We start from the raw sequence: 11,610 nt of genomic DNA, 5'->3' as shown, positions 1-11,610 counted from the left end.
TCCTCTGGTTGTGTGTGTGTGTGTGTGTGTGTGTGTGTGGGGGGGGGGGGGGGGGGGGGGGGGGGGGGGGGGGGGGGTTAAATGTAAATTACATATGCATGTATTTAATAAAATAATTGATGATTATATATGTTAAATAAAATTGTGTTGAAGCACTTCATATGTTATGTTCAATTTAGTTTATATTGAGTTTAAACACAATTTAGATATTCTATTCAAAATTTAATTTTACTCAAAAAAACAAATTCAAGTCATCATTGTTTTAATTTTCTTTTTTAATTTTTTTATCAACTAAGTTAACCTACCAAATCCTCTACATAAGTTATGGACTCGATTGAATTTAGTAACTTTGTTTTTTGAAATCAAGTTTTTGGTCAAATTATATGATAACAAAAATAAACATGCAAAGAAATTGATTTAATAAAATTTAAGAACAAAATACAATGAAGAGCTATGCAAAAACAATAATTGTTAGTATTAGAAAAAATATGTTATAATCCTATTAAAAACAAAGTAAAAAATGAATTGTACTTTATTAAATAATATTGCAAATACATTTTAAATTAATTTATTTAAATGAATTTTAACTAAAAAATTTCAAGCCCGGGCTTAAATAGGGGAAAAATTTTCAATGTCGTTTCATTTTATTTTTTTTAGAAATATTGAGACGATATTATTTTAAATTGAGATGGGTTAGCCTAGCCCACTTGTTTAACTCGTAACTCGAGTAATAAATTTGTTTTGCTTTAAATAACTTTATATTTAAAATCTACCTTTTATTTAGTTATATGATACTAAAAATAGACATTCACAATAAAAACAATAAAATTAAATTAAAAATAATAATAATTTTATCGAGTTTAAATTTAAATGTAAGAGGGAAAAAAATTTAAAAGCTAGAAAAAGGCTATGGCTTAGGCTTGGTTAAACTAGTGCACTTAGCCCATGAAAATGGAAAGGCCATGTGCCTGACATTTTTTTTATCCCTTTTCTTTTCTTGGCTCAAGAGGTAGATAATATATCATTTTTCTATATATTTTTTAAATCAAACGATGATGTGAATCTAAAAACCGTATAACCCACGATCAAAATTAAATATAATTCAAGAAAGCTAAATTCTGATTGAAAATGACTCAACCCAATGATTACTTGGACAAAATGATATATAATTATTGGATGAAAACCTTAACCCATTGATTATAAAGAATCAAGAACTTTAATGATAAGGATGAGCACAAAAAAATAAGCAATTTTTTGGTATAAGTTTTGAAAGAGTTTAATGAAAAATTAAGATTATAATTAGCCTTGACAAAAGTTATTTTTTTGAAATAATGTCCAAGTTGCTGGTTTTTCTTTTATTTTCTTGGCTTAAGAGATAGATGACATATCATTTGCTTATATTTTTTCTAAAAAAAATCAAACGATGATGCGAATCTAAAAGGTAAGAACCGTATAACCCTCAATCAAAATTAAACATAACCTAAGAAAGCTAAAATTTGATTGAAAAGAACTCAATCCAATGATTACTTGAACCAATGACATGTAGTTATTGGATGAAAATTCTAACTCATTGATTATAAAGAATCAAGAACTGGAATTATAAAGATGAGCACAAAAAACAAGTAATATTTGATAAGTTTTGAAGATTTTAATGAAAAACCGATAGTATGGGTAACCTTACACCCACACAAAAGTTATTTTCTAAAATAATATCCAAGTTGTTGGTTTTCCTTCTAAAAAGGTATTTATAGTTCACAAAATAAATAAAATCCTAATAAAATAATAGGCTAAAATTAAGAGTCAATTAAAAAAAAACTTTTGAAGTTTGTAAAATAAATAAGAAAGCTCAATTTGACTTATTTAATCTTCTTGTTGCAAGTCTTCCTATTGAAAAAGAAATTGTAAGAATGCATCCTTGTAATAGTAGAATTGTTGTTGTTCTTGAAAAATAAAGAATCCTTGAAAAATAAAAACTTCACAAATAAATCAAAATTCTTATCTTGTAGGAAATCCATAATCTCTTTTATTGCAGCCCAATCCACATGCCTTAAGTTCGAGAACCAGCTCATTCCTTTGCATGAATTATATTAATTAAAGTTTGATTATCCCTTGTTGTAATCTTGATGTTTAACTTGACTCAAATATTCTTAAATTAGTCTATTGAATGTCTCTTTAATCTTTTTTGCTCTTAAAACTTGTAATTAGCCTAACTGGCACCTATAAGAGATCTTTTGGTGATATTTGTTGATTTTTATTAAAAGATATGTTGTGTAAAAGCTCATTTTTTGACCATTAAAGAGGTGATTGAAAGATTGGTCGATGTTATTTTGGACCCAAAATGTTATTTTGGATCCAAAATGCTATTGTATAATTTTCACTTGAAAATATCTAATAAATACCATCATAATCTCAATAAACCAATCTCTCAACTCAAAACACCTTTAAATTATTCATAAAAACACAAAATCAAGTTGGGAAAATACTTTGTCAATCCTCTTTTACTATTTACAACAAGATAAAGGGTAAAAAACAACTAAACAAAACTCTTCTTATCAAATAAAACCTGTTGACACCAAGAATAGCTTGTTTCATCTCTTAAATCTAGCAAACCACCAACTTTCTCTCTTTTTAGTTTTTTTTTTCCTAATGATTCTCTCCTCTATTAAACCAATGAATGAAAAACAAAGTGAAGCTTTGGAATAAATTGAGAAATGAAAAACCTAAAGGGACCAAAATGGAACCCAAAACAATCTTAAAGGCAAAAATTCTAGAAAGGTACGGAGTTAAACCATAGTTGTTAAACCCGACTCGGGGGTTGACCCGGTTAAAGGGCCGATTCCGGGTTTTATGGGTCCACCCGGGTTAACCTGGGTCAACCCATAAACCCCGGTTATTTAGGAGTCAAGTTGGGTTAAAGATAAAATATAGAAAATAAAGGCAATAATGAAGGGGTGAAGTGTGTAGAGAAAGTCTCTTCACCATCTCCTCCCAAAGTATATCTACCCTTTTTCTTTTACATCTTTCCCCTGCAAATTCACGTGGTTTCTATAGCTTGAAAACATTAGCTAGAGAGAGAGAGAGAGAGAGAGAGATGTTAAAGATTTGGTAATGATAATAAAGTTTGCTTTTTCATTCAGGGAAAGAGTACCAAACAATCCGTACAAGGAAATACTTAAAGAAGGAAAAGCTTCCTTAGCGAAGCGGGAAGAAAAGTCTTAAGAAAATGGCTCCTAAACTTTTGATTCCCACTTTAGCTGACAGCTATGCAGTGTGGAACAACAAATTCTTTGCACGGTAAAGACTATTTTTTCTTTGATTTTTCAATTCACCACTTCTACCTGTTGCCTCTCTCTCTCTCTCCTAAAACTGTGAGTTTGGTCCCATTTAATCTTTAATTTCCTTGAAGTTACAGTCATCAATCGTTAGGGGTAGAAGGAAGAAATGGGAACCCAACACCAACTATCAAGATCTCCAAACCTAGATTGACTTGTAACCATCTCAAGCAAACCCAAACTCCAAAACATCGGGTCTCATCCGGGTTCATCTGGGTCGCCCGAGTTATGGGTTGACCCGCCGGGTCGACTGGGTTTTGTCTGGTCATTGCGCTGGCTGGTCTTTTGAAAAATCCGGACCAGTCCAGTCACCGGGTCGACCGGCTGGGCCGGTTCGTGTTTAATAACTGTGAGTTAAACAATACAAAAAAAACCCTTTTCTTTATGTCATAATGTCCAATTAGATACTTGCATTTTTTTTTTCATGCATCAAAATCATTTGTTTTTATAAAATTGAGTATCAACAAAATATTAAGACATGTTACTGACATCTTAAAAACTAACAAGTCAATCAAAATATTTTTTTAGGCTCAAATCCGAAACAATGTAGTATAGTGTGTTAGGATGAAATTAAAATAAATAAATTTGATGACTAAATAAAAAAAAAGACTTAAAAGAGATAAAATAAATAAATAGATAAGTGTTACGAAAGGGGATCCACATGGTTTTTTTTTTTCATGCTTTTAGTTTTTTTTCTCAATCAAACTAGGCCCTTGTATTATTAATTTTTTAAAGCAACAAAATTGAAGTATTTTTTAAATTTGGTGACTAAATCAAAAAAAAGACTTAAAGAGAGAAAGAAAAAATAAATAAATAGAGAAGTGTTACGAAAGGGGATCCACATGGTTTTATTTTTCCCATGCTTTTAGTTTTTTTCTTAATCAAACTAGGCCCTTGTATTATTAATTTTTTTAAGCAATAAAATTGAAGTATTTTTTTTTTTTTTTGTAAAATTGATCAACTTGTTATCAAAATCTCAAGAACCTCATGACAAGCCAATCAAAACAATGTTTTAGGCTCAAATACAAAACAACATAACGTGCAAAATAATTGGTGATTAAATTAAAAAAAAAGAAGCATAAAGAGTTAAAAAAATAAATTAGAGTACTATTCCGATGATCAATGCTAGATGAGGGAATCCACAGAGTTTTTGCCATGCATTTTAGTTTTTTCTTAATTTTAATAATTGCCTAACATTATCACACATACAAAGACCTAACTGCCACCACAGGAAGAGTTGAGGAACATTGTACCACCTCTCAAACATATGAGACCTCTTGCACAAAGCAAAGCGTCACGCAAATTGATTTTATTTTAAGCTTAATTATTGGTAAATAACTAAAGTCATGTTAAATTTTTTTTTTGTTTTTTTTTATATTTATAAATAGTGTGATCTTGTTGAATCTCCATAATTACTAATGACTTAGAATTGATTGAAATGGATCACATTAGATGTGGTGTGATAGGAATAGTATTTTACTTTAATTATATATTTGAAAATATTTGATTAATTATTACATAGTTTTGTACAAGTTCCACTAAAAACTATCTAGAAAAAACTATTATATATAATTTTTTTAAAACTTGTTTAAATATATCAAAATACTAAATACATATTAACTATGATGTTGATGAAAACTCACCGAGGTTTTTTTTTTTTTAAGTTTTTTTTTTTTTTTTAAAAAGAGCTCAAACAATCGAAGAATCGTCCTATACTAAGTCCTTAACACTTCAAATATTTATATATGTTTGTGCGCGCGCGCTTGCCTACTAATTGCTGACACCTTGTTAAAAGGAAACACAAATTCATTTGGCAACTGCAAAAATAGTCCACATAAGAAGAAAAATGATTGGGCATTCAACATATTGCAATGCTTGTGTGTTCTTCAACTTTTAACGTTATATTGTACTTGCCAGTAGTATCTATGCCTAGCCAAAGCCAATCAAATGGATATGCACTACATATTTTTTTTCTGCATGTGAACGGAATGTTTCACGATCCATTAGCACAAAGATGAGAGCAGGTGAACAAGAAGAAACATCATCATCTTATAGAGTGCTAATTTAGAGACCAGAAAGAAGGCCCAGGTAGATAATCCTATGAAATCATCAGTGGCTTGTCGAGAAATTAGGAGCACTAGGAGTCTAGGTCTCAAATGATTCACCCTGTTCAACAACTCGGTGCGGTGCGTATCTGATATAAAGCCAAATTATCAAAGGTTAGCACACAAAAGAAAGCTGCTATATATATATATATATATATATATATATATATATATATATATTAAAGTGAACAACCACTCATTTTGGCAAATCTATATATTTATTCCCATTAAATTTGTAATTCCTTTCAGGAGGAATGCAAGTCACTTGTTAAATCTGTATGACTTTCCAGAAATGAGAAGAATTTTACATGAAAGTTCATGTAAAGGTATGACTTTCAGACACGTGGAAAGCGAGGCTCGGCCAGATCATGGGATTAGAAAACGTGTCCTGATCAAGGAGTGTATCCTTCTTGAAAGAAGGAACATCCAAAATCTATAAGGTAAACAAGAGGAGGCACATAAAGGGCATGACAGCGAAAACCCATTGTGAACTGTCAACGATGATCTCCTCCATTAGCAGCCACACTAGCCAGAGCCCTACAAGTGCCAGCAAATCCAAAAGTTAAAACCATAACAACAAAGTATGTTATTTCCATTAATCTGAGATCACAAGTTTTAAATAGTACTATAAAAGTATCATAAGCAGCATGGTAATTGTATTCTCTGTGTAAATGGATTGTGTTAAACATGAAACCTATAGATGACTAACTACTGTGTCCAATACTTGAAACTATTTTCTCTATACATAGTTATAGACAGTCTTGCCATTTCCTCCATCAACGCAAGCATATGCTGAGACTAAAACTTGGGTTATAATTGACTAACACCACCCAAAACTAAACATGATCTTATCATAAGAAAATCCCCCCAAATCCAGTAATTCAGGGAGTGAGTCTTGATAATAAAGCCAGGACAGGTTATGAAAGAAGTTGTGTTATATTGCGAACATACAAAGAAACCAGGATGATTACCATGTAATGAAGAATACATGAGAGAGACAAAATGAAGACAGCCAGATAGCCATGTGGTTCTAGGTGAGAAGCCAGAAAACAGACCAATATAATGCAATCAAGATATTCCTCGCAACTAAATCAGCATTAATGCTTAAAAATTGATTCTTGAGAGAGACCAAAAAGGAATTGATGTAGATATATCAAGATTAACAAGAAATTAACCATCTTTGCATTTCACAATATCACTTAAACATGGATGGCATTTTAGAATTTGCCTAAATTTGTTCATTGAAGTGGGTTTGTCTACATCTGCCAGTAAGCATTCAACTCACTCCAAGAACACAAAATTTAATTTCTATTCATGTGGAAAGGAACATCCTTGGATTATACATTGTCCATACTTATCAGTTCTGTTCAACTTGATGAGTTTAAATGATCTTCCACAGCACTTACCTAAAACACAAAACATTAAGAAACAGACTCAAGAGGGATTGCCAAAGACATCATAAAGAGTTTGCTGAACTAAGGTAAATACGAATCACTGCTCAAATAGGGGTGTTTAACAAGTAGCAGAAAGGGGGTTCTTTATTGGATGCTGCTATTTTGACTGCCAGCAGTGGTGAATTGTGTCAGGAAGAACCATATAAAACACAAGAAAACAAGTGCTATGACTTTCAAGCAGGGTTGGACCAATTGCGTGGATCAGCCTGCACATTTGAAACAGGGCAGCAACTCACAACTCTTAACAATGACCACCAAGCAAATGCTTCAAATTTAAGATCCAACAATACCTTTCTAGCAGAAATGGTCACGCGGAGCTTTGGCAATGCTAATGGCTGTTTTATAAAAGCTTCCACCAAGACCAAATTCTTCCGAAGCCTAAACTTTTTTTAGTCAAGGAAGCTTCCAAAACCTAACCTTTGATAGATCTATAAGACCCCCACTGAGAAAAATGAGTATGAGAGGAGTCAACAGGCATGAAAAGGCTTAATTCACAAGTCAATGAAATGACCAACCCCACACTCCAACTCCTCCAGGTCAAGTTGATGACATGTTTATCTAATTCTTGAATCACGCTCCAGAGCTCAACTTCATGTTCTATGTAATTTAGGTCCAGCAGCCATCCATCCCCACCACTTGCACTTAGTCACCACTAACTGTGTTGCTGCTCATCACCAGCCCTATCTAACTCTCACACAAATTTTTCAAACCAACCCGATACCATATCTTGTTTCAACCATGCTTCATCGTTGAAAAAAGGCATTGGAGTTCTCTTCTCCTTCCACTTCAAAGACTCCTTTGGTCAAATGAATAAGTATGTCCAGAAAAAACATATCCTTTGTTTTTCATACTCCTTTTCTTTTCTCTTTCATTGGGTTGAGGGTTCAGGGTATAATATAGCCAGTCAAACATTAAAACTTGAGCAGTCAAGGCCAAGCTCAAGAAAATTTAATTGAGTATAGGTACATAATATATTAGAAGCAGGTAAAACCTCCTTTGATCAGACGTTTCATACTCCTATTACCTAGACTAAGTTAGCTGGAAACTTGATTAGGCAAAATAATTGGGAGGTAACGGCACCACTAATAGAAACCTCTAAAGAATTTCACTTGCAGCTTCTCATCAATAAACTGGGAGCAAATGAGCACTCCAGAGAGTCATTTTATAATTGGACAATTACCAAGTAAAATCTCATCTGTGACCTCAATAAGTGTAGATTGTTATATCACAGGTTCTATCACTCAGCACACCCATGATCAAAACGAGATTTGACAAGTGGTGGGTTTACCCATAATGTGTCAGGAATACAGAATATAGAGATTATTGATCAAAACCTAATAGTTGACCAGTATCGACTGTAAGCCTATTGTTCAATCAACCCAATCAGTGTTAAGGTCCTAAATGTTCCACCCAAACTCAGCATGCCACATGTGTTTAACAAAATTAACCATGTGGCTTGCAAGTAATCTTTCGAACAAATCAATCTGCATTCAGTCTGCAACAGCCAAAATTTGTCTGGATGCCATCAGAACAACTCAGCTAAGAAAAGGAAATGAACAAGCTCCAAGTGCAAACAAGACAATTTGAGAGTGATCAACTTAAAAAAGAACTTGCATGTAATGTTCCAAACAGAGACAAGTGCATGATGGTTTGATAAAAGGAAGCCAAAGGACCAGAAGTCCTGAGGATACTAATGGTAGAGGGAGAGCTCAAAGAATGAGTAATCAGACAAATATGCCAGATAGTATCATCCTCTGGAATAATCAAATAACATATTTGTTCCTCACCAAAGTTTCTTGTAAAGGTCCCTTGGAATTAATGAATAAGTTTTTTTCTATCAAAATCAACTCCATCAGGGCCAAAAAATTTAGAGAAGAGTTTAGATATCTCAGACATAGCAGTATCAAATCCAAAGGCACTAGAAAATGGCTTGGCGTATCACTAATCAACAAGTGACCACATTATGGAAAAGGAAAACAAAATGAAGCACAAAAAAGAGAGAGTATCTATGTTAACAGAGAACGTGTCAAGTAAACCATATTATTTCCCAAGGATACAAGATACAGAGCAATCAAAATTCTGTAAGTATGAAGCAATTCCTTGGTTGAACATATACAAACAACCATTACCTCATCCCTAAATAAAAAACACTTTCCACTGAGTAAAAGATGTACCGTAACAGTATAGACCAGATTCTATTAAGCATGTAATTAGATTAGCACCATTTGAGTTCATCGTATACTTCGAACTACCTCATGAATTTACCAACATGGAGGTTCTAGAATAAAATAAAAAAGAAAACAAAATTTCCCTATTTGGGAAAAAAAGAAACCTTTGACTGAAGAATGCCAACTGCAACTAAATCCAATGATCAATAGAAGATATATCAATCTCTAGACACAAAAGGCTGGTCCCATTTCATACGGAATTTACACATAACTACACTTTAAATTCACATCCTCAAAACTACCAAACAAAGCATGATCATTGATTTAGTAAAAACAAGAACATCAATCAAATCAAACAAAAGAAAAACCCAAAATGAGCAGTGAACAAAAAACTCACCTTTTATGCCGGCGACCACGTTTAGGCCCCCATCCTTCCAGCTTAGCAACAGGGCAACCACACTTAGAACGAAAAAGCAAAACAGCCCTCCCATTAGGCGGAGCCATCTTCCTCAATTCAGCTCTCAAACACTCATAATCAGGATTAGATACAGTCCCACCTTTCCAAGGCAACTTATCAACGTCATTAGCAGCAGTGGATTTAAGACAATCTTCAGTCTGCAATTGCAAATCAAACTCAATCGCTTTCTTGAAACCTTTACAGCCAGGTTGGTGACACTTTCGAGATCTGGGTCCACAGCAGAACTCAAAGAAAAGGATGGAGAGAATGAAAAGAGAGAAGAAGCCAAGAATATAAGAGGAAGGAGGGAAGTGAAGGGAAAGAGAGGTGTTAGAGAGGAGGAGAGAAAGGGAGTTAAAGATGTAAGAGAAGTAAGAGGTTAAGAGGAAAGTGCCGGAGAAAAGGACTAAGATTAGGATGAGAAGGTCGAGAGTTGCAGATGGAGAGTGTTTGCAGAGGAGGGAGGTTGAGTTTGGATTGGAGTTCGTGTTTGCAGTGTTTGAAGATGAAGATTTGTGGGGTTTTGGTGTGAAGGAAGAAGAAGGGGGCATGGTGAAGAAGAAGAGGAGGAGAAGGAGATGGTGCATGTTAAGGAGGGGTTGCAAATGGGAACTTTCCTTTAGTACACAAGGCTTTGGCTTGGCTTTGAGCACATACTTGGGTTCGCTCGACTATATCATTTTTTTTTAACAGACCTTAAATATACTCTTAAACTATATTAAATTAAATTTTTTTTTAAAAAAAAGCTAACAAAGAACACATAATCAATGTATTTTATGATTTTTTTATAAAAAAAATCTAACAAAACTTGTTGCTGGGGTAAAATCGTGGTATGAACCATAAATATAAAGATTCAAAAAACTCATAATCCAATCAATTATATCTAAGAAAATTAAATTAGGCTTGAAACTTGACATAATGATAACTTGTATTAAGACATTAAAACTATAGGTAATAAAAAAAAACTCACCCAACATCTATAAAAAAAAAGCAAGCAAGAAACATAGAAGACGCTAAGAAGCTTAATTAATTCTTAATTAGTTAAAGTAGTTCAATAAAGAACAAAGAAATATGACCAAAACCTCTCATACACATTAATAATTATTGAAATTAAAGTTTATTAAAAAAAAACTTAAATTCAAGCTAAATAACCAATAGTTAAAAAATCTTAAAAAATATTGAAAAAGTAATAAATGAGTTTTAAATATAATAGAAAAAAAAACCCTAAAATAACTAAAAAACTAATATAATTCTTGCACAATAACTTCTGAACCTTATTAAAAGGCTTTCTTGATGTCTGATTAACTTGCAATTTTAACTGAATATAAAACAAGACCTTTAAAAACTTCTAACAAAATCTCAACTTGATCCAATTATCAAATAAAAACTTATGTTTGTTAGTGTAAAACTGTGCATTCAAAATAATAAGCCCAAAATCCATCTCTAGTTGCCTATATTAATTAGCCCATAAAATAGATAGTTCAATGCCCTCTTGTAAATAAATTAAATTAACTAAGTTCTTATTTAAACACCCAACTTAAAATTTGGTAAATCAATACTAAAAATGGTAAATTCTGATAAAGAAATGATAATTAAGAGAAATTTTTATAAATAGGGGGATCAAAAAAACAATATAATAATAAAAACAGAGTAGAACTCCAAGAAAATAATGTATGATTTTATGAGCAAAAAACATTTGATTTCTAGTATAAGCCCCGTGTACAATTACACTATGTTGACCGAAAGTGGTGAAAACTCTAAGCAAATTCTTTTTGATGGTTATGGATGAGAGTCATCAATGAATTAGTTTAAAAATTATGAAGATGTAAATAAATAAAATGGTACGCAAAAAATTTGGATCTTTGACATAAAACTATTTAATATTTAGTTTTATGGCATCGATCATATTTCTCAATCTAACCGTTGGATTTGACTGAAATTTTATGAGTGATGTTAAACATATTAGTCTATATAAATTTAAATTTTAGGTCAATCAAAGTCAAGAAGACTTGAAAATGAATAAAAATGGACATTTAGCCAAATAAGGAACATAAAAGATTAAGTGAGGGCCAAGTCGTGATTATGAAGAATTTG

At 32.4% G+C, this 11,610-nt stretch overlaps 1 protein-coding gene across 2 annotated transcripts; it reads right to left on the bottom strand.

Moving 5' to 3' along the window:
* Nucleotides 1-5,065: 5,065 nt before the first annotated feature.
* On the bottom strand, nt 5,066-10,172 carry LOC118060336 (uncharacterized protein At5g19025). 2 transcript variants are annotated; one of them, XR_004689433.2, is made up of 3 exons: nt 9,457-10,172; nt 5,746-5,974; nt 5,066-5,526 (listed from the first exon to the last, which is right to left on the bottom strand). XR_004689433.2 is itself a non-coding variant. In XM_035073550.2 (2 exons), exons 1-2 carry the CDS (start codon nt 10,101-10,103, stop codon nt 5,932-5,934), a joined length of 690 nt encoding a protein of 229 aa, XP_034929441.1. In that variant the 5' UTR covers nt 10,104-10,172; the 3' UTR covers nt 5,637-5,931. The 2 variants fall into 2 exon arrangements, 1 of the variants encoding a protein (XP_034929441.1); XM_035073550.2 differs by lacking the exon at nt 5,066-5,526 and having other exon boundaries at nt 5,637-5,974.
* Nucleotides 10,173-11,610: the final 1,438 nt, after the last annotated feature.

This window comes from Populus alba, chromosome 10 (assembly GCF_005239225.2).
Source record: "Populus alba chromosome 10, ASM523922v2, whole genome shotgun sequence".
Lineage (NCBI taxonomy): Eukaryota > Viridiplantae > Streptophyta > Magnoliopsida > Malpighiales > Salicaceae > Populus > Populus alba.
This window is presented reverse-complemented; position numbering and strand designations above follow the sequence as displayed.